The 24,778-nt window shown below is 41.3% G+C and overlaps 1 protein-coding gene across 1 annotated transcript in view; it reads right to left on the bottom strand.

Annotated features, from left to right (window-relative positions):
- Positions 1 to 2,389: 2,389 nt before the first annotated feature.
- The window catches only part of PDE10A (phosphodiesterase 10A), a 464,736-nt gene continuing 442,347 nt past the window's right edge, over positions 2,390 to 24,778 (bottom strand). Inside the window, 3 exon segments of the mRNA XM_030198081.1 lie at positions 2,390 to 3,083; positions 11,937 to 12,025; positions 20,665 to 20,745. Of these exon segments, the coding sequence (XP_030053941.1) occupies positions 2,966 to 3,083; positions 11,937 to 12,025; positions 20,665 to 20,745 (288 nt within the window). The 3' untranslated portion in view covers positions 2,390 to 2,965.

The raw sequence follows: 24,778 nt of genomic DNA, 5'->3' as shown, positions 1-24,778 counted from the left end.
TTAACACATGGTAACATCCTCTGCATTAACTGTAAGTCACAGTCCCTGCCCATTCCATATCACTTCTGTGTTAGCTGTTCAAAGCAGGAATTACCATGAACTGATAAGATGCTTTCTATAGTAGTATGCTGTAATTTCTTTGTTAAACAGCTAAGGCAGCTTAACATCAAGGCTCCTAAACTACCCCACCACCACCATTAACAGCTTGGGGAAAAAAGGTTTTTGTATATTAGGCCATAAGTCAGTAAAACCATGATTCTCTGACCTTTGCTTGGCTGGATTTTTCCACAGCTTTTAGCTTCCTGCACAACTGGAGTTGGACTATAGGACCAGCACTCTTGGGTCACAGTCACCCAGGGATTTCACCCATTTTATAAGTTCTACCCCCCTCCTCCAGATCTGGCACAGCCATAGCAGCAGACATCCTTGGCCACAGACTAAAGCTCCTTCCGAGTCTGGCCACTAGCTCCTTCATTCTAGAATCTTAGCATGCAAATGAAGCACCATTTTTGCACTCAGATGATAGAATACTAGCACTTATAAGCATGAATGTAACATTCAAACACATAAATGCCAGTTGGCTGCCAAGTGGTATTCTACAAATTTATCCCTGGATTCCATATATGGCGCCAGATTTCGGCACCAGTCCACGTGCAAATTAATGAGCTCACGAGTCAATTAATTGATGCTAATCAATTATTGCATTTAATTGGCAATAACTGAAATTTGCATGCGCATCTCCCCACGCCCTATTCCATAACGCCACGTGCCTAAATCCCCCAGTGTGCAACTCAAAGGGGAGCACAGCCAGGGAAGTGACATGGGCATTTCTTAAAGTTGCACGCGGGGCTATAGAATAGTCCCTTTTTTGTGCCAGGCATCAGCTGGCATGAATACCAGCACCCCACTTTTGGCACAGAAATGAGCCCTAAGTGCTGTTCTATAAACGTCGCTCAACCTGGAGCAACATTTACAGAATAGTACTCTGCGCCGAGCTTTTCTGGTGCCGAAAACACGGTACCATTTCTAGAATGCTTTCCTTAGTGTGCAATCCACACAGCATGTACTAGAAGGGGGATGTACACGTGGGTGGAACATGGGTGGATTCCACACTTATGCACATAACTTAGAGAATGCTGTATGATGCATGACAAAGTGCAACATTTACATGGCATAAGTGATAGTGGATAAATGTTGGGTGTACAAATGCCCAATTACACTCTATTCTATAATGAAATCTGGGCCCCCAGATGCTGTTATAGAATTTGTGCTCAGCGCCTGCATTTTAGCAACCAAATTTATAGAACTGCCCCCTAGGTGTCAACTCTACCACCAGGAAACGTGGATGATGCATTCAAAGCATCTCAACCCTGGACAGCCTGAAAAACAAAGCAGGCTGAGGAATGCAGCTCAAGACTCATGTCACAGCACTCTCACTAAGCCAGCCCATCCGCTCACCCTTCTTTAAAGAAAACAGAATGTTGGAAACATCGGCACAAAGCACTACATTTTCTATTTGTTTTTTGGTTCTTAAAGCAAAAAATGTTGTATAAATTCAGAAGATAGGCAATGTTGATATAAATCAATCATTTTTTTTTGGAGAGCCCACTCTAGTGCTTATAGTAAGCCACTAAAAAGTTGTAGATGCCGGTGAGAATTGGTGAAGAGCGCCATGAAAAGCAATCAAGTTGCATGTGGTGGGTGCCTGTATATACTAGGAAATTGCTTGTGTAACCCTACAAACGTTTAGTGGCCAGTTGGGTTAAACACATTCAGCTCTTGCATTGTAGTCCACATTCAGCAACTGTGGCTTCAAATGCCAAGCTAAAAAGCGGCATTCACAGTGATAACTAAAGACTACTTCCTCACAGCCCAGACAAGTACTACAGTTTGACAATATTCACACACACAAAAAAAAGGCCAGCCTGAAAAGGAAAAGATGTCACTCTCACTCCTTGATGGATATCAACATGGAACACTTCCAGGGTATGACTGGAATTCTCTCCAGCTTGATGGATCTCCATGAAGAATGACATGGTGACTTCTGCATGTGGAATACATGGAATCACTTTTCAGTCTTTTTGTCTACAATCAAATGCCAAAATCTGAGCCATGAGCTGAGGGTGGCCTCTTCTTGGCCAAGACTCAGAATATACAGAATATGGGGTTGTCATCTCTTTGCCACCTGACCCCAATAGAGCCACAAAACTGTTTGAACTCTGACCAAACCAGAATTAAACTCGGGCAAAAGGGCAAAACACACACACTCATATATATATATATATATATATATATATATATATATATATATATATATATATATATATATATATAATACACCACTCAGTGTTGCTTAAATATACTATTTCTCAGACTTGAACCTGGAAGTTGATTTTTGTCATCTGCAGCAAATAAGATGCTTATAATTCAAGTACTGTATTTGAAAGAATAGTTGCAGCCCCATAGGTTTTCTGATACCCTTCAAATATATTCCAACAAAAAACATCAGATTCCCTATTTATAGTCAAAAATCTCCTAGACGTCATTAGCGGAAAGCCAGCCCAGGTATACTCAAAGTACCATCTCCACTTCTACCCTTATAAGAAATCATTTACAAGTACCTCTGAAGAAATTTTGTTAGCTTTAAATTAAGGCTTCAGCAACATAGCCTAGGTTAAAAGGCTAGTCTCATGTCAACGTGATGTGCAAGTTCAGTGGGATGGCCTCAGATCCACAGCCAATCATCTCATTTTCATGGTTCCCTAGAGTGCCATAATACAATAAGTAGACAGTCACCCAAAAAAAAAAGAGAATTCCATGACAGTAGCTTCCTTGGGGAAGGCTTGCTTTCTGCTTAGCAATGGCTGCTTGTTTTTCTTCCTTCTTCCCCAACCCCAAACCAAAGTTTATTAATTTTGTTCCATAAAAGAGGTGGCCTTGGGAATAAGCGACTTGCCCTTGATCATCAATCGTCAATCTTCACTGGAAGTGAATCTGCCGACTCCTTTGCCAGGGACTCTGATGGATACCACAGTGATACATCCTCGCCTCGTGACACTTTCTCCCACTGCTGAAGATTATCCCTGGATAAATGACAATACAAAATGGTGCTTTTAGACCAATGAATTTTTTGTTAGCAATACATACATGATTCTGTTTATATTGTCAGAAAGGGATGTGTACAAGGCAAAAATGGTTCATTTGGCCTTCTTCCGTACTTTCAGATGTTTATTTTGGTTCACTTCACACATTTGTGCTAATAAAATTTTTTTGTAATATACATGGAATCTTATGAACATGCACTAATCAACTTAATGCATGTTCATTTTTGCGCACACTGGATTAAAGCACATTAAGGTACACTAATGAGCTAAATGCATATCAACAACTGCACACTTCTTTCATGTGATGTAGTACAAAACTGTCTAATATGCCAGAATAATTTAACTATTTCCAACCCTGATCCTTTCTCAACCAAAATGTGCTTAAAGTACGGCACAGGGGTAACTGAGTTTAATAAGGGACCACAGCTAAAATTAATTCAGAACTAGAATTCCATCCAGCTTAATGAGACGTCATAATAAGAGAAGAGTTTTATGTTATATACACGGGGATTAATTTTATAACAGGACACCTAAATGAAAGGTTCAAAAAGATGCTTATCATATAAAAGCATACATCGAAATCCAAAAGAACTTTATCTGAATTACAAGCGCACTCAGCTCCAATCAAACAACTGTGCATTCTCTTTAAATTTTTAGAGTAAAAGACGGTAAGCCTCAGTCACGCCACACTGCTTAGAAGCTTATAGCAGAGTCTTATGCGCTCGCCTCGTCATTGGCTCAACCACCTCAACCTGCCTTAACATGAAATCGGCTGGCTATGATAATCCGATTAGTAGGGGATCTCCTTGAAAAAGCTTGTTGCGAAACACGTGCCATGTCAAAGCACCGTGCCTTTATTGCCGACATATTCTAAAATGTCTAGCACAAGATGAGTATACTGATAACTAAAAAAGTTATGATATCAGAAGACTTAGGTCAATTATTGTAAGTATAATACATGTTAAGGCATTAACACCAATAATTGTTAGCACCTAATTATTGGTGCTAATTGGCTCAATAGGCAATTTAGTTGAGTGCATCTCAAGATAGTGTGCAATTTTGCATTGAATGAAAAGTGTAAAGAAGGATGCTATATTGGAGAAACAAGCCAGATGCTAAAGGTGAAGCTCAATTTACATAGACACAATGTTAAACATTCTAATGTCAACTGTGATGCCATTTCTGTGGGACAGCACTTTACAAAACGAGAACGCTGCATCAATGATCTTATGGTAAGAATACTAAAAGGAAATTTTAAGATAATCTAGGAATGTAATATCTTTGAAGTCAAAATGATTAAATATTTCGACATCCACCAGACAGGACTTAACAAAGATCTGAGCTTTCTATCCTACTATAAACCATAAAATTATACTGTTTTGTCATTCTCTTATCTACCATCCATCTCTCCCTGTTTCTCACCTAACCCAGCCCTTCTTCTTCCTGTGAGACTGTCATTGGAATGCTTTTGTGTTTCACTTATATATTCAGATATTTGTCAACATTTGCTAATTTCTGATCTGAAGAAGAAGGGTTACCTTCGAAAGCTAATCAAAAATTGTATTAAGTATTAAGTTAGTCAAATAAAAAGGTGTCATCTTATTTTCTTTTCTATGTTTTGATTTATTTCTATTTATTACCTTTAAAAGGTAAGGATTGAAATCTTAAATTGAATCTGACATAAAATCAGTAACCAATGTTTTTGAGTTGAGAGAGAAACCACATGTTCAAATCTCTTAGCTCTACAGAGAAACCATACAGCGCTATTCTGTAGGTGCTGCAATCTTTTCAAATTGGACCTGGTTATTCTCACATAAATAATCCAGAGAAATGAAAACAGCATGAAGTAAGCTATGCATATTTGAATTGTTCAGATAATTACACATAGAGCTAAGTTGTTGTAAGATTTAAAAAAAAAAGCCCTTTTGAAGCATTATGGAGACTTGTGGGGGAGTCAATGAGTATTGGTATTGGTTTGAAACTCGAAATAAAACAGGAGTGAGAAAAGGGTGCTCTAAATCCCAGATTCTACATATGGGGCTCAGATTTGGGCACAACTCTTATTTGGCTAATGAGCCATTAACGAGCAATAACTGGATGCCAACAACCAATTACTGAAATTAAATGCCACTAATTGGGATTTGTGCTCGCATCTGGCTATGTATTATTCTATAACACTGGGTGCAACTCATAAGTGGGCATGGGCGTGTCAGAGGCATTTCGAAAAGTTGCACACGTTGTTACTTAACAATGGGTCAGTACATTCAACTTGGGTGTCAGCATTTGCACCAAGGTTTCAGCAGGCACAAGTCTGGCACTCAATGCTAGGATGCAGGAATTGGCATCAAGCATGATTCTATAAAGTGTATGCACCCTTTATAGATTCACGCTTAATGCTGATCTTTTCTGGGGTCCATTTGTGAGTGCCATTTATAGAATCCAGCCCTAAATGACCAGACAGCCAGTGGGCAATGGATTTGCTAGGGTTTAACACCGAGTGTTGAGAATGCATCCAAGAAGAAACAGAATCAAAACAATGATATAATAGGCTCAAATCCAAATTGGTAAGAGTAGTATAACAGACTAATAGAATGTCATTTCCACTGTAATGGGACGCTAATATCCAAATCTTCTATTAAAGTAGCTAAAGGGCTTAAGAAAATACTCTACATTGCTCTACCTCTCCTAGGTATACTGAAGAGATTTTCCCAATGTTGTGTTTATGGGGAAAATGCTTACTATGTCTACATAATGGCTTCTTAATCTATAGACACATGAGCCCAATATTAAGCAGGCCAGGCAAAGTATAATTGGAAATGCCTAATGTAGACATTTCAAATTATAGGTATATTCAATAATGCTATATGTTGAATAAACAGATGTACATGAAACAGCCAACGTAGATGTTCTAGTTACACCTGCGGTTTAAGTAGCACAGTTAAATGTATAATCTATACATGTATTGGACAAATATCACTACTTATATGTACAGATTATGAGAGTAGTTCTACACAGGGAGCCTATTTTAGATACCACGTATGCACCTATTTTGAGCTTATTCTATAAAGAAATATCAGTGCTTACTTTTTGTCACGAACTAGGGAAGGTAAGCCCTTGGGCCGCAGCTGAGTTTACGCTGCCTAACTAACCCAGAGGCTAGGTAGTCCCCAACTGGCGGCAGGCAAGTCACACCCAGGCTAGAATCAGGGCTAGCCAAGAGTAGGCAGGACCTGAAGAACGTAAGGATGACTAGGAGCAGCCGAAAAGTGGTGCAAGCTTCGGTGAATAAGGTCCAGGGATGAGTTGGGTTGCAGATGGCTGAGCCTCCCACAATGTATGTTGACCAGCACAGGTAATACAAAGTACTGTAATGGGTCCAACAGCAGGCGAGCTGGACCGGATACTAACAATGGTACTAGAGAGGTCCAAGAATAGAAAGGCAATACCAGAGGTCAGGACTGGCTGCAATCAAGGCACGGTCAGGCAAGCAGGAATCAGAGCAAGTGGTGATCCAGAAGAATGAAGGAGACAAGCTGGAGTCAAAGCCAAGAAGTCAATTTGAGGAAGGGAACAGGGACAAGGGCTGGCTGGCCAGAGATATGGACTGGAACAAGGGCAAAGGCAGGAATGGAACCGGAACCAAGGCAAGGATAGGAACAGGAACCAAACGTAGCAACTCACACCAGGCAAAACCCAGGAGACCTGTTGCAAAGGTAGTACAAAAGATTCCCAAGATCCCTTGTATCTAATCTAATCTATTCCTTTATACTGCAATAAACATATCAGTTCTATGCAGTTTACATAAAAAGTAAATCAGACATACTTGGAGGTGATACAGTAGAATAAATTCTCCAAAATTAAGAACTCTAAATAACAGTGCAAAACTATAGCAGAATATGCAAAACTTATTACCAGGTATAGAAAACTGTCCTAGTTACATAAAATAACATTCAAGATTATCAAAAATAGAGATCCATGTTAACAATGCAAAAATTACTCCAATAGCCAGGTCTTCAATACCTTTCTAAAATGCAAAAGACTATCAGATAGTCTAAGAATAACAGGAAGATCATTCCAGAATTTAGTCCCAATAAAAGAGAAAGAGGACTGAAAAATTCTTTTATACCTCACCAATCTTGGAGATGGAAAATGAAGAAGCAAAAAATTCCGTAGTTGCATATTAGTAACCCGATGGGGAATAGTGAGCAGGGGTAACATATACTCACGAGTAGAGCCATACAGTATTTTAAATATGACAGAGCAGACTTTGAAATATACAAAAACATGGACTGATGAGACAAAGTCAGCACGGATTTAGTGAAGGGAAGTCTTGCCTCACCAATCTAATGCATTTTTTTGAGGGGGTAAGCAAACATGTGGACAATGGGGAGCCGGTTGATATTGTATATCTGGATTTTCAGAAGGCGTTTGACAAAGTGCCGCACGAAAGACTCCTGAAGAAATTGCAGAGTCATGGAATCGGAGGTAGGGTATTATTATGGATTAAGAACTGGTTGAAGGATAGGAAGCAGAGAGTAGGATTGCGTGGCCAGTATTCTCAGTGGAGGAGGGTAGTTAGTGGGGTCCCGCAGGGGTCTGTGCTGGGTCCGTTGCTTTTTAATGTATTTATAAATGACCTAGAGATGGGAATAACTAGTGAGGTAATTAAATTCGCCGATGACACAAAATTATTCAGGGTCGTCAAGTCGCAGGAGGAATGTGAACGATTACAGGAGGACCTTGCGAGACTGGGAGAATGGGCGTGCAAGTGGCAGATGAAGTTCAATGTTGACAAGTGCAAAGTGATGCATGTGGGTAAGAGGAACCCGAATTATAGCTAGGTCTTGCAAGGTTCCACGTTAGGAGTTACGGATCAAGAAAGGGATCTGGGTGTCGTCGTCGATGATACGCTGAAACCTTCTGCTCAGTGTGCTGCTGCGGCTAGGAAAGCGAATAGAATGTTGGGTGTTATTAGGAAGGGTATGGAGTCCAGGTGTGCGGATGTTATAATGCCGTTGTATCGCTCCATGGTGCGACCGCACCTGGAGTATTGTGTTCAGTACTGGTCTCCGTATCTCAAAAAAGATATAGTAGAATTGGAAAAGGTACAGCGAAGGGCGACGAAAATGATAGTGGGGATGGGACGACTTTCCTATGAAGAGAGGCTGAGAAGGCTAGGGCTTTTCAGCTTGGAGAAGAGACGGCTGAGGGGAGATATGATAGAAGTGTATAAAATAATGAGTGGAATGGATCGGGTGGATGTGAAGCGACTGTTCACGCTATCCAAAAATACTAGGACTAGAGGGCATGAGTTGAAGCTACAGTGTGGTAAATTTAAAACGAATCGGAGAAAATTTTTCTTCACCCAACGTGTAATTAGACTCTGGAATTCGTTGCCGGAGAACATGGTACGGGCGGTTAGCTTGACGGAGTTTAAAAAGGGGTTAGATAGATTCCTAAAGGACAAGTCCATAGACCGCTATTAAATGGACTTGGAAAAATTCCGCATTTTTAGGTATAACTTGTCTGGAATGTTTTTACGTTTGGGGAGCGTGCCAGGTGCCCTTGACCTGGATTGGCCACTGTCGGTGACAGGATGCTGGGCTAGATGGACCTTTGGTCTTTCCCAGTATGGCACTACTTATGTACTTATGTACTTATGTACCCTTGATTGGGTAGGCACCAATGTGTTTTACTTAACAGTGGGGTAAACCCTGTCAAATTTCTTAGTGGAGCAAACCAGACAAATCGCCACATTCTGCAGCGTTTGCACCTTCTTCAAAATTGTGAACATCCAGCTAACAGAATGTTACAGTAGTCTAGTTGACTCAGGATTAAGGCCTGGACCATCAATTTGAAAGCCCCAGCTCATGACATCATCATTGGGCATCTCGTCACTAGCCTCCTTAAATTAAGGCCCAGTGTGTGAGCGTGCACCCCTAGGGGAGCCGACATTGGCTGGAGGCAGCAGTGCCGGAAGCCCACCATGCCTAGAAGGCAGCCAACTGTCCCAGGGAGAGCCACAGACCCCAACCCCGACATCTGCCAATGGTGGGAGGTAAGTCGGGACATGGGGCACCGCCGCAACACTTTTCTATAGAGAGCTAATGAATTAAGTAAAAAATATACCTATATTTTTAGGTTTGATCTTTTACATCCACCATAGTGCTAGTGTAAATGCTCATGCCTAGATTGTTAAAAGATGAGTCCATATGGGCATTGTACATAAATGACTCCATTTATGTTAGTGTGGCATCAAAGAAGGGTGCATGGACTGCTGAGAGACTATACGTGGGATCCAGCCAATGGGAAGGCAGTAGTGGCGGAGGACTGGAAAGCAGCTCTAGTTATAAGAAGGGAGATGATTTGGAGGAGGCTTCTATGCCGTAGAAGAGAAGTGAAATTCCTGTATCTGGTGGGAAACAGAAGATATATGAGCCTCCTCCAGAAATACCTCTATATAGTGCTATGAGAGAAGCAACTCCAGCAGCTGTAGTATGGATACACTGATTTTATTGAGAAACATAAAACGACCCGACACAGCCGTATTTCGGCCCAAAGGCCTGCCTCAGGGGTCTTGATTATTCACAATGGCCAACTACACAGCCATTTTTTGCAGCGTATCCGCAAGACAGAAGATTACTGAAGAACTTTACTACTAGATCCTCACAACAATTTATCCTGTTATCAAGTCTTACTTTAAAACATCAGAGATTAATCAAGACCCCTGAGGCAGGCCTTCGGGCCGAAACACGGCCGTGTCAGATCATTTTTACGTTTTCTCAATAAAGCATCTTTTTTTAACCTCCTTAGACTTACCTCACTGGTTTGTTTTGTTTCTCACGGCTTCATGAGGTTCTTTTCCTCCTCTTTGTTGGCTTGCTTACACTGATTTATTTAACACTGTGATTAAGGAATTGCAATTTTCAAACTCTTTCCTTCTCATCTTTTCTCTTGAATGCAGATGCACAGGAAGCATACGTACTAAAACATAAACACACACACACACACAAACACACCATTCCCCGCATACAAAGCATGCACACACACATACCAACACAGTCACACACAAACAACCCCCCCTACCCCAACAGACGCGTGGATTTATATGCAGAGGGGATGACAAGTATTCCACGAGCCATGCTCTGCATGCTTTCCCCACTTGTTTTCATTTACAAAAAACACATCCTTATTAAAAAATGCAGAATCAGTAATGCATGAGTTTTTCTGTATATACCTGGAAATTACAAGTTACGTTACAATTTTCCTCAGTTAAGGGGTGGCAGTTTCACACATAGGAAAGGGTTCTCATAAAACTGTGTGGGGTATATGTGCACAAATAGTACACATGTTGAAAGACTGCATGAACTTTGAAGCAAACCCCATGTAGGCATTCTGGCAGCATAGTTTGAGCAGAGCAGAGATGTAATATATGCATGTAGTTTATAAAATATGTAGGTACATGCATAGAATACACATACAAATTTACATCAACCTAGAAGTAGGTACAGATTTTTGTGTGAATTTGTGCGGTTTGGAGCTGGTTCTGCATCCCTAAAAGTATATACGTACCTATGTTGCCATTTTAAAATATTAAGTCCCAAAGATACAAATTATTAAAGTGCCCTTTTACTAAGCCGCATGTCTATGTGTGCCCAATGTGCGCCAAAATGGAGTTACTGCCCAGCTACTGCATGTTTCTTATGGTAGCTTCATTTTTGGCGTGCATCCAATATGCACAGCCGAAAGATAAATTTTATTATCGGACGCGTGCCAAGTGGTATTTGACACACTTAGGTCATTACTGCCCGGTTACCGCATGAGACATTACCGCTAGGTCAATGGCTGGCGGTAAGGTCGCAGACCCAAAATGGACATGTGGCAATTTTGATTTTGCCGCTTGTTCATTTTCGGCAAAAATTTTAAATGGCCTTTTTTTACAGATGCACTGAAAAATGGATCGGTGTGCGCCCAAAATCTGTGCCTTCACTACCGCAAGCCATTTTTCAGTGCACCTTAGTAAAAGGACCCCTAAAATCTAGGAGGATTCAAATCATAAATATGTAACTTTCCTCATTAGATAATAAATGCATATATTGGTCCTTCAGAAGTGTCACTCATGAATTATATTGCTTTCCTTGAGATTCACACACCACAATCGTCATGAGTTCAATTGAAAATGCTCTCCAATATTTTTTAATTTTTTACTTTTTAAATTTGGTTAGTTCTATCACAGGATGTGATATAAAATAGGTAGAAAAATGCTGGCATTGTCATAATGTGGGGACTAGCACACTGAAGGTAAATCTAATGTTTAAAAGTAGTTATTGGTTGCATTTAAGTTAAAAAATGTTTTTAATATTAGAAAGCATTTTGGAATATTTTTAATGAAATAATGTTGATTGCAGGAGACATTTCTTGACACAGCATGATGTGAAACATGAGTTCATGCTGGATACTAATCCCTGAGTTGATGCTGAAATAAAAGATGAGTATAAAAATTACTTTAAAATAAATACTAGTGAATTTAAAAGAATTATACATTTAAAAAGTAAAAAGTAAAAAAATTAAAAATATTGGTCTGCATTTTCAATTGGACTCATGATGACTGTGGTGTGTGAATCTCAGTGAAAGCAATATAATTCACGAGTGACACTTTCTTAAGGTCCGATCTATGCATTTTTAAAATAGGAATCTTTTTGAGCTTTTCACCTAGATGCCTTCTTATAAAATTACCCCCTAAATGACCATCTTTACAAAATGGCACACTGCTTGTCAACACAGAAGGAAAAGCAAAAATATATTACAAATGCAAATGGTGCTACTGCTTACATGCACATTTGGAGAAGTGGTCGAGTTGGAGGCAAGATCTGCATCAGTGTAGTGTAGCATGGGATGGCTACAGCATTATAAAATCCAATCTAGAAAAAAAAAAGAGAGAGATACATCCGTTACATAAAGAATTGACAAAGAAGCGTGGATGTTCAAGTTTGTCCTCACCCATTAATAGATATTATTCCATCTCATTGATAGTCTCACACATCTCCTTCTTCCCTCCCCCCCCTCATACCACCATCCTATTTTTTTCTTTTAGCTTTATGCTTTCTATTCTTTCACCATTGTAAAGTACACTGGTCATCATTTGTATATTCAGGCAAAATCTGCCTTTATCTGCTACTTCTGTTTTGATCTGGTGAGGAAATAGAGCTTTCCAAAGGCCAGGAAAAACATGTGTTAATGTAGTCCAATAAAAAGTTATCATATTTTTTAATGAGTTTTCTTTCCAAGGAAGCACTGAGAGGAGCAAATTATCCTCATATTGGACATGACCAGTTATAGAAAATGTTCAAGCTTTTACACACTTTGATTTGACATGCCACTCTCCTTGTGTTGGTGAAACTAAATTTGGAATGTTCTAGCATATTTTTGTTTTATCAAGGGCGGAATAAACCCCAGCAGTATACATTTGTTTCCTGTCACCTACTTGGGAGATGAAGACATACAACTGGGGCCCCGGCAGGGTACTACAACTAGGTGCAACCCCGGATGAGTGTCATCCAAGACAGAAATGCTGCTTGTTAGATGGAAAGAGGAGAAAGTATGGAGGAAGAAAAAGAAGAATGACTGTGGGGAAAGTTCTATATAGGACTTTAAAAGTTAGAGGTCAAAAAGCTGGGTGCTAAGCTTAGTGTTCTATAATGGCAGACTTGCGTGTCAAATCTGTTACAGAATACTAGCGTAAGTCTGCGGCTACTTGCCAAACTTTAGGCGTGACCACTTATGCCATATGTCTATGGCTGGCGTAAATGATGGTGCCTAAATGTGACAGCTGGGCACGTACCTGCAACTATTCTATAAAGTAAATGCAAGAATATTTATTTAGTAAAATTAAAGAAACTTCAGACCACTCAAAACACGGCAGCTAGGCTTATATTTGGTAAAACGGGATTTGAAAGCGCAAAACCCCTCCGCGAAAAACTACACTGGCTCCCAATCAAAGAATGCATTGCTTTCAAAATCTGCACCCTGGTTCACAAAATTATCTACGGTGAAGCCCCGGGATACATGACAGACCTAATCGACGTACCAACTAGAAACACATCCAAATCAGCACGAACATATCTAAATCTGCACTACCCAAGCTGCAAAGGACTTAAATACAAATCAACTTACACATCCAGTTTTTCTTACTTAAGCACACATCTGTGGAACGCATTACCAAAACCACTGAAAACAACGCACGACCACCTAAACTTCCGGAAAACACTAAAAACTAACCTGCTTAAAAAGGCATACCCTACCGATCCAACTTAAATGCCTGATCTTTGCAACACAACAAAACTAAAGTACGTAATGGACGAAACACAACTCTTCCGTTGCATGATTCCCTAATGTGGCTGTGCCACATGAACTTTATCTTACCACAACATCACTTTGTATTTGTTCACACCGGAGTCTGCAAATGCCTTTCCGGTACCATGTAAGCCACATTGAGCCTACAAATAGGTGGGAAAATGTGGGATACAAATGTAACAAATAAAAAAAAAATGTGTTATGCTGCCTTTCAACAGATATCGGGGCAGTGCATAAAACACAATCTCATCGTTTTTTTAATAAAAATTTAAAAAAGATCAAGTCAATCAATCTGTCAGAACATAAAGGAGGAGGTGAATTATACATGAATAAAATTTTACCTTATACATAATTTAACTATTGAAAATATGTGGGTAACAAGTACAAATAACCAAGTCCCCTTTCTCTGAATCTTAAGATATGTCAGAAAAAAAAATCCCAAAATAACCATGTTTGTCCTACCTTAAATTTCTTTTAACAGGACTCTAGCCTTAGTTCTAATGGTGGGGAATTCCAAAAAGTTGGAGCTACCACACAAGCCACCACTTTTTATGTGAAGAAATTGTCAATAGGTTACTCCACACTGAACGGAATAAATGTCTCGGGGTATATGGGACTAACAAGAAATTGAGATATGCAAGTATCCTTAACCACAGCATCTGAAATGTCATTATCAAGATTTTAAATCTAATTCTTGCATTTACAGACAACCAATGTAATTTATATAACAATAGAGAGCCCCTTTTACAAAGCAGCCCAACAGTAGTTCCCACCCCCAGTGTGCCGTCATATCCGGCGCTACATATTTATTTTTGTAGCATCGCTGTGTACCTGGCGGTAATCGGGCAGTGCCACGCAATGCCTGGTTACACCGGGTTAGTGCGGGAGCCCTTACCGCCACCTCAATGGGTGGCGGTAAGGGCCCATCCCAAATGGCTGCATGGAAAGTGCTTTACTTGCCACACAGCCATTTCCTGCAGAAAAGAAAGACCTACCTTTTACCCAGCTGCAGTAAAAGGGAGGCCTCAGTTTGCGTCAAAAACACGCGCCGATGCATTCATTAGCCTTCAATATCACTAATTAGGGTGGTACTCTTCACTGTTTGGGATGGACCACCCTTAGTATCTCCGCACTCTGGTCCAGCATATCCCTTCCCTCTTTTACTTACTCTTTTTTCTGTGTGTTGTCAGACAATTATGGATGTAGTGCCTGCCCCTGGCCCCACCCCCTGACCCCGCCTACTTTAGCTCGGCCACAGAATACCTATGGCTCAAAGTGAGTTACATTCAGGTACTCCAGGCATGTCCAGGTCTCCAGAGGGCTCACAATCTAATTTTGTACCTGAGGCAATGGAGGGTTAAGTAACTTACCCAAGATCAGAACAGCAGGATTTGAACCTGGCTTTGCTGGTTGTCAGCCTGGTGCTCTAACCATTAGGCTACTCCAAATTTTAATCCTACTGGATAAATGTAAATCAATTTCTCACTCTTTGAAAAAGCACAGAGACTAGGGAACGCTCAAGGAAGTTAGATGGTACTATCGTTAAAGACAGGAGAGGTTCCGCAGGATTGGCAATGATCAGATGTGGTCCCTCTTTACAAAGGTTGGGACAGGGAAGAAGTGGGAAACTACAGGCCGGTAAGCCTTACATCAGTGGTAGGAAAGATAATGCTGAAGGAAAAGATAGTTAACTTTCTAGAATCCAACAGGTTGCAGGATTTGAGGCAACATGGCTTTACCAAAGGAAAATTCTGCCAAATGAATCTGATTTTCTTTGACTGGGTGACCAAAGAACTGGATGAAGGACGTGAGCTAGATGTCATCTATTTGGATTTGATAAGGCTCCTCACAGAAGACACTTGAATAAGCTGAGACGGCTGAACTCAGGACACAAAGTGGTGAACTGGATTGGAAACTAGTTGACAGACAGGCAGTAGAGGGTGGTAGTAAATGGAATCTGCTTAGAGGAAAGGAAAGTGAGTAGTGGAGTGCCTCTGGGGCCAGGACTGGGGCTGATTCTGTTTAATATATTTGTGAAAGACATTGCTGAAGGGTTAAGAAGGAAAAATTTGCATTTTTGCTGATTACATGAAGACAGCAATAGAGTGGATATCTCAGAAGGAGTGGAAACCATGAGAAGAGATCTCCAGAAATTAGAAGAATGGTCAAAGGTCTGGCAGTTAAAATTTAATGTAAAGAAGTGCAGAGTGATGCACTTGGAGTGCAGAAATCCAAAGGAGATATACCAGATATGAGAAGAGAGTTTGTTAAGCATGGCTCAGGAGAGGGACCTTGGAGTGATGGTGTCCAAGGATCACAAGATGATGAAACAATGCAACAAGGCGGTGACCATGACTGAAAGGATGCTCAGCTGAATAGAGTGGGGTATAACCAGAAGAAAGGTGGTGTTGATGCCCCTGCACAAGTCATTGGTGAGGCTCCACTTGGAGAATTGCGTTCAGTTTTGGAGGATGTAAAAACACTTTAAGTGGTTCAGAGAAAAGTGACCAAAATGGTATGGGGTTTGCATCGCAAGATGTATGAGAGACGTGAGAACCTGAACATGGAAGAAAGAAGAAATGGGATGGTATAGACATTCGAATATGTGAAAGGCATCAATTTACAAACAAATCTTTTCCAGAGATAGGACGGTGGTAGAACGAGAGGACATAAATTGAGGTTGCGGGGGGGGGGGGGGGGGGGGGGACTCAGTAATAATGTTAGGAAGTATTTTTTCATGAAGAGGGTAATAGATACCTGGAATGCCCTCCCACTGGAGATGGTGGAGATGAAAAAGGTAATGGAATTCAAAATGCGAGGGATAAACACAAAGGAATCCTGTATAGAAGGCATGGAACCAAACAAGCTTAGCATAGCAAGTGCCGGGCAGGGCAGATTTCTAGGGTCTGTTCCCTGAAAATGGCAAGGACAAATCAAGATCTAGTATACTTATGTAGTATCACATCATACCTTATGCTATGAGTTTGTCTTTTGGGGCATACTGGATGGACTATACAAGTCTTTATCGGCCGTGATCTACTATGTTACTATGGGGCTCATTTTCAAAACAGAAAAACATCTAAATAATGGCATAAAGTGCCATTTGGATGTTTTTATTCTCAAAACGTCTAAATCACTATTTTCGAAACCCATTTTTAGACTTTTTTATGCAGTCCGTTGGCAGTGCGTCCAAATCACAAGGGGGTGTGTCGGGGGCTTGGGTGTTCTTAAGACCTGGATGTTTTTCAGCCATAATGGAACAAAACAAAAACATCCAGGAATAAAACTAAAATGTTTTGATCTAGACCTGTTTCAATAACGACTAAACCACAAAAGAGTGGCCTAAATGACCAGCGGGCTTATTTTCGAAAGTGATCGCCGGCCATCTTCCGACATAAATCGGGAGATGGCCGGCGATCTCTCAAAAGCGGTGAAATCAGTATAATCGAAAGCTGCTTTTTTGACACCATCGCCGCTTTCCTGTCGCCGAGCCGGCGAAAGTTCAAGTGGGCGTGTCGGCAGCGTAGCGAAGGCAAGACATGGGCGGGCATGGGCGTGGCTACCAGATGGCCGGCTTTCGCAGATAATGGAAAAAAAAGGGCCATAATCAGTATTTCGCCGGTTTTACTTGGTCCTTTTATTTTCACGACCAAGCCTCAAAAAGGTGTCCCAACTGTCCAGATGACCACCGGAGGGAATGAGGGATGACCTCCCTGTACTCCCCCAGTGATCACCAACCCCCTCCCACACTAAAAAAAAAAAAAAAAAAACAAATCTTTTTTGCCAGCCTGTATGCCAGCCTCAAATGTCATACCCAGCTCCCTGACAGCAGTATGCAGGTCCCTGGAACAGTTTTTGTTGGTTGCAGTGGACTTCAGGCAGGCGGCCCAAGGCCCATTCCTCCCCCCCACCTGTTACACTTGTGGTGGTAAATGTTGAGCCCTCCAACCCCCCCCCCCAAAAACAAAAACCCACTGTACCCACATGTAGGTGCCCCCCTTCACCCATAAGGACTATGGTAGTGGTGTAGAGTTGTGGGGAGTGGGTTTGAGGGGGATTTGGGGGGCTCAGCACCCAAGGTAAGGGAGCTATGCACCTGGGAGGTATTTGTATATATATATTTTTTAATTTTTAGAAGTGCCCCCTTGAGTGCCCGGTTGGTGTCCTGGCATGTCAGGGGTACCAGTGCACTACAAATGCTGACTCCTCCCACGACCAAATGCCTTGGATTTCGCTGGGTTTGAGATCACCAGCATTTTTTCCCATTATCGCTGAAAAACAAAACCGGCCATCTCAAACCTGGCGAACTCTGGCATTTGGCCGGGTCAAACCGTGTTATTGAAAGAAAAGATGGCCGGCCATCTTTTTTGATAATACGGTTCGGCCTGCTGTTTGCTGCACCGCCAGATGACCACTGGAGGAATAAAGGAATGACTTACCCTTACCCCCCCCCAGTGGTCACTGAGTCCCACTCACAGTACATACCAGCCTCAGATGTTATGGCCAGTCCCAGTACAGCAACAAGCAGGTCCCTGGATTCACCTACTGGTTGGTACACTGCATTGTAGAGAAGGGAACCCAGGCCCATATCCCACTCTGTTATACTTGTGGTGGAATGTGTCAGCTCCTCAAAACGCACCAAAATCCCACTGTACCCACATATAGGTGACACTTGCAGACATAGTGGGAGATTCTATATATGGTGCCTAAAATATCAGCACAGAAATCAATGCCAAGTGTATTCTATGAGCGGTTCCTAGAATATGCTTAGTTGATATCCCAGCACCTAAAAGTATGCACATTCATTTACACCAATGAAAATATGGTGTAAATCCCGGCACGTAGATTTAGGCAGACAGGGCCATATTCTATAAGTAAACACGTAAATTTCATAACACCCACGAAACGCTCGTTTGCCCACCCATAACCATGCCCCTTTTGTGGGACTGTGAAAAATTACTAGCGAACATTACGAGACTGGGAGACTGGGCATCTAAATGGCAGATGACGTTTAATGTGAGCAAGTGCAATGCGATGCATATGGGAAAGAGGAACCTGAATTATAGCTATGTCATGCAAGGTTCCACGTTAGGAGTCACAGATCAAGAAAGAAATCTAGGTGTTGTCGTCGATGATACGTTGAAACCTTCTGCTCAGTGTGCTGCTGCGGCTAAGAAAGCAAATAGAATGTTAGGTATTATTAGGAAAGGAATGGAAAACAAAATGAGGATGTTATAATGCCTTTGTATCCTCGAATATTGTGTTCAATTGTGGTCGCCGCATCTCAAAAAGATATAGTGGAATTAGAAAAGGTGCAGAAAAGGGCGACGAAAATGATAAAGGGGATGGGACGACTTCCCTATGAGGAAAGGCTAAAGTGGCTAGGGCTCTTCAGCTTGGAGAAAAGGCGGCTAAGGGGAGATATGATAGAGGTCTATAAAATACTGAGTGGAGTTGAACGGGTAGATGTGAAGCGTCTGTTCACGCTTTCCAAAAATACTAGGACTAGGGGGCATGCGATGAAGCTACAATGTAGTAAATTTAAAACGAATCAGAGAAAATATTTCTTCACTCAACGTGTAATTAAACTCTGGAATTCGTTGCCAGAGAATGTGGTAAAGGCGGTTAGCTTAGCGGAGTTTAAAAAGGGTTTGGACGGCTTCCTAAAGGAAAAGTCCATAGACCGTTATTAAATGGGTATGGGGAAAATCCACTATTTCTGGGATAAGCAGTATAAAATGTTTTGTACATTTTTGGGATCTTGCTGGGTATTTGTGACCTGGATTGGCCACTGTTGGAAACAGGATGCTGGGCTCGATGGACCTTTGGTCTTTCCCAGTATGGCAATACTTATGTACTTATGTACTTTTTGCCTGCGCACATTAAAGGTTGGGTACACTGCATTACAGAATGCGCTTAGTGAGCTGTGCGTGTAAATTCTGATTATTACCAATTAGTGCTCATTACTGCTTGTTAAGAGCTGTTATCAATGCTGATTAGCTTGTTAAGCCAATTACATTACGTGCATTGTTATAGAATATGCTTGGATTTTGGCGCAGATTTCTAGGCACACTATATAGAATCCGGGGGATAAAGGTTATTGTAGTGGTGTATAGTTGGGTAAGGTAAGATTTTAATGGGTTTTGGAAGGTTCCCATACAATATAAGGGGGTAAGAGTAAGATGTGTACCTGGAACCTTTTATGTGAAGTGCACTGCAGTGCCCCCTTAGGGTGCCCCACTGCTCTGCTGGGGTGTATGTGTGGCCAGCCTACACAGAATGCCGGCTCCTCCTTGACAGTTTTTTTTTCTGAAAATGGACCAAAATGATAAACAGAGCACAAAATATTTAGCAAATGGTCATTTTGGGGGGAAAAAAGAGATGTTTTGCTGTTTCAAAAATGGCTATATTCCCCACTTGAATTTTCGACATTTTGAGCAAAACTTCCAAAGTTGGACATAGACGTCATATCAAAAATGCCCCTCTGTGTTACTTTTAAAAGGAACTAGAGGAAATATTGTTTCCCTCAATGAATAGTAAAGCTCTGGAACTCATGGCCAGAGGATGTGGTATGAGTGGTTAGTGTATCTGGGTTTAAAAAAAGGTTTGGACAAGTTCCTGGAGGATATGTCCATAGTCTGCTATTGAGACAGGAAGGCCACTGCTTGTCCCTGGGATCAGTAGCATGAATCTTGCTACTACTTGGAATTCTGCCAGATACTTGTGACTGAATTGGTCACTGTTGGACACAGGATACTGGGCTAGATGGACCACTGGTCTGACCCAGTATGGCTATTATTGCGTTCTTATGAATTGGGTCTAAGCTACTGTATATGCATGAGACATGCCTACTGCCTCCACTGTATGCAAATCTATCTTATGTAAATTCATTAGGGGTATCCTGAAAACCTGATCTGTTTTGGCAGGGGAGTATAGATGAAGGCACTGGACTGCTTACATTATGTTTCTAAAGTTTAAATCAATGGAGGTCTATGCCATATTTAATACTAAACACATTACAATGTGTAGTCAGGTGTAGTAAACATTAAAAGAATTATAAGACCTACTCCTAACTCATATACAGTCCTTGGTTGAAAAGCATATTCTTGAAGTTGTAAGGCAACTGTAAAAATATTCCAGAGTAGTCCACAGAGATTGTAGCAGGCTATAAACACTGCAAGAAACAGTATGTAATTCCTTTCCTTACCTGACCCTGTGGGATTTCATCCTTCTTGTCTCTGTCCATCATAGGAATAGGTGATATGCCTAGCCTTTTCATTTCATCACCCTTTAGTGAGAGATGAGAACACCTTATTAGCATATGACAGGACTTAAAAAACTACTAAAATATTTTTCTAGACACACATTTCATAAGGCTAACTAAAGAAATTAGCACCATAAAATACTGTTACAATTTAAGAACTAAAAAAAACAAACAAATAGTAACCAACATTCAAACAATATAATGCTATACATTGCAACTGTGATCAGATAGTCATAAAACTATTTTCATCACATGAACATTTCAGTTCACTACGGCGCGTTTTTCTGAAGTGGATGGACATCTCAAAGTGTCCAAAAACGTCCAGCTGCTACAAATGTCCAAATCACAATTTTTGAAAGGCAGAATTTGGACATTTTACATGCCAGTTCATCTGAATAGCAAGGGGACGTGTTGGAGGCATGTTTTGGGCAGGACTAGGACATGCCCAAAATTAGGACTTCTTTCAGAGATAATGAAATGGGAAGAAATGTTCACGGCAAAAAAGGAGGACATTTTTATCTAGACCTGTTTCAATCACCTCCAAGGTACAAAAAAGTGCCCTGATAGAGCAGCTAAATACTGCAGGGATGAAGGCGTGACCCTTCCTTCATCTCCCAGTGGTTAGTTACTCCCGCTCCCCCCTTCCTCACTATCCTAAGTCATCAAAGTGACAGAGGATACCAGGCTCTATGACAGCTTCAGGTAATATGGCCATTCCTAATAGAGCAGCGAACAAAATAAAAATGAAGCAAACAGTCTGACGCTGTGCACATCCCTTGAGTTTAGCCATTGGCCTAGAAAAGGCAGCCGGAGAAGGGTACATGACAGTTAGGCCCCACCATTTAGGCACCGTGATCTTGGGCTCTAGTACATTTAGGCCCAATTCTCTTACTCTTATCTCCTAGCTTGAGTTCCCTTCTTTCCAACGCCCTGGCTGCACTCCCTTTCTGCTTCTCCCCAACCTTACAGGTCTGTTGTCAGGGTGCAGCATGTATTTTTCTGGATGACAGGTCCTTCAGCATCCATTAAACTGTACATCACTCAGCACCTCAGGGACCGAAGGTAGTTGGCACTGAGGTGTGGTAGCAGCTCGCCTGTTCTTGTGTATTAAGAGGAGCCCTAAAGGCTACATTTCTGTAGCAAGGGGATAGGCAGATGACCTGTCTTGTTAATAATAGCCTAAACGTAGACCCTGTAAGTTGGAAGGTCAGCTTTTTAGGACTGTATTCATACTTAGACACTAGCTCCTGGATTCTATATATGATGCCTAAAAAATCTGCATGGAAACCGAAACATATTCCATAACAATGTGCATAACTTAGTTAACTAGCTAATCAGTGCTGTTAACTGGATGATAACAAGCAAATATCAGCACTAATTGGCATTAATTCAGATTTACGTGCACAACTTACTAAACCTCCCCCCCCCCTTTTCTTTTACAGAGCTCCGTTAGTGGCTGCCAGTGCAGTAATGCTGACACATTGCTGCGTGGCTTTGTAAAACGGAGGTGGGTAAGTGTATTCTATAATGTGGTGCATCTAAATTCCAAGCTACAAGTTGAAAAGGGAGCATAGCCATGGGCAGCACATGGGCATTTTTATGCATATTATTATAGAATACACCCTATCTGCGCCTAATTTAGGTGTCAGGATTTATACCAAGTAAAGAGGCGCTCAGTGTATTCTATATACCGTGTGGAAATTTAAGCCTATTCTATAAAATATAGGTGTGCTTTAGAGAATATGCCTAGGAGTATTTTTTTCCCGCAAGGAATTTTCAGGTGCCTTATAGATATGGGTAATTCTTGTCAGAGCATGGGCTGTGGACAGTTGGCAGATGTCAGGGCACTGGAGAAGGATGCTCTCTCATGAATGTTAGATAGCATGGTCAGTTTTGGTTATTTCAATGTGACAGATATGTTTTAGAATGCTGATTGGTGCTGCACTTGAAGTCTTCTTGCTACAGTCTTGAAATCTCTAGCTTGACCAGAGATATCCTGGCCAACAGCTTCCCTAAGTCTGATCTGGGACCCCCCCCCCCCCCCAAATGGAGGCATGACCCAGACCTCTCCATAGGTGCATAATTATTCTGCAACTCCAGGGGGGGATCACACAATTGTTTTATTTTTTTATTTTGGCTGCAATGATGGGGGTCACAGCAGTAAAAGGGATTGGGAAGCGCTGTCCTAGCCTCCATATTGGCCTGCATGTTCCTGGCTTGTAATGCCTAATGTGGCAATAGTCTTGACTTTTGTGATAGAAATACTACGCGCAAGGTGGTGCAGGAGTCGGAGTGATGAGTCAGAGCAGAGAAGGTGACAACCTCGTAAGGAGACTAGTTAGTTTAGGATTTGAAAGAACCTGGGATCTGAGGTCTGAAGATCATAGTAGGTGAAGGACAGCCTCGGTATTGAAAGGAAGGGTATCTTAGCTGTGTATCCATCAAGAATGCAGGAGTCTGGTTAGGTAAAACTGCTTACCTGTGATTTTGGCATGGGGGCTAGCTCTGTGGGAGACAAGCACCCACAGTGCTGAGCGAGTGCCTTCACTGTGTTTAGGTGTTGTGTTTAGCACTGCTAATCATTATGCGAAGTTGATGCCTATGACATGTTCAGGGTGCTGACACCTGTGGTATCCCATGAGTTGTGGGTTTGGGAATGGGAACTGCAGTCTCCCTTTGGGTAGTAGAAAGCGAGATCCTGGGCAGCTGAGAAGGAACTGGAGAGGCTGCCGTTTGGGAGAAGCGGGGAGGGAGCGTAGCTGGGGCGCCAGAAGGAAAAAAAAAAAACAGGATAGGAAACAGAGTAATAGAATCAGGCCTAAATGTCTGGGCACTTAAGATCACAGTGCCTAAATGTCCTGCTCCCGCCAGAGAGTGAAGCGACAAGATATATTTGCAATGAACAGTTTGAGGACTGGCTTATTGTTTTCCTGTGTATATAACCTGATTGAGACAAATCTTGTGAAGGATTTATATGTTTTTTGTATTGGCTTGGAAGAAACAGCTCAGTTAAAATTTTTCTTTCATTTTAAACAGCAATTTGTGCTGGACAATTGATATTTCAGGCTTCATTGTGTGCTTTAGTGATATGGAAAACGAGTTCACAATATCAATGTCTCTGGTAACATTCAACTGCTAATAAACACAAACCAGGACTCAAAAGCCACCTACTGCGAGTAAGTGTAATAATAAACAGTTATTTCACCCGTATGTGATCAATAATTTTTATGTGTAGAGTACCCTCAGATATAAACCACCGTGACTGCAGTCAATAATGCTGCTACAACGTGGCATAGCACTTCTTTCATTGGGTAACTCTTACTATATTTTTTTGGGTAAAGAGCAACCTCTGCTCATATTTTTTTGCATCCCAATCACCACAGTGCTATAAAATCACTTATACATTTGTTTAAAAGATTACATATACTAGGTGAAAAAAACTGTACACTTATCTCGTAAGTTCTTGCCTCTCTGGCAGAACTGTGTTGCCTTGCTGAAACAATTAGCAATTGCCTTCCCCTGGATCCGCCCGACTCCGCGGGGTTTCAAAACAATTTCCTCAGGGACAAAGGGTTAAGGCTACACAAATCGCTTCTTCTTCTTTATTCTGTCTCAAGCAATCCACAAAACAAGGCAAAACCTGCTTTTACCTTGTGGCTTATAAAGCATCTGCGTCCATGTGAAATCGGAGATCACGTCACTTTTTTCTTTTTTTCTTTTTTCAACTAGCTTTATGCAAACAGTTACAAAGCTAGCAAACAGACGAAATACCAACAGATGTAGAAGAGCTTTGCAGATCAAATTATGGTGTTCCATTCAACATTGTCATTAAGTCCCAAAGGGTTGATTGTTTTTAAAGTGAAGATCCACCACTGTTCCCGTCTAATCAATGCCGTAGTCCGGTCCATATTATTTATCCAAGCAGGAATATGGTCAATAATAAACCACCGTAGATCTGCAAATGTATGTTTAAATTGTTCACAATGTGGAACCAGAGGAGCTGTCATGGTTTTTGTAGATAATCTGCTTTTATGTTCTATCAGTCTTACCCTCATAT

Source organism: Microcaecilia unicolor, chromosome 3 (genome assembly GCF_901765095.1).
Source record: "Microcaecilia unicolor chromosome 3, aMicUni1.1, whole genome shotgun sequence".
NCBI lineage: Eukaryota > Metazoa > Chordata > Amphibia > Gymnophiona > Siphonopidae > Microcaecilia > Microcaecilia unicolor.
Note: the sequence above shows the minus strand (reverse complement) of the source record. Positions and strands in the feature narration are given on the sequence as shown.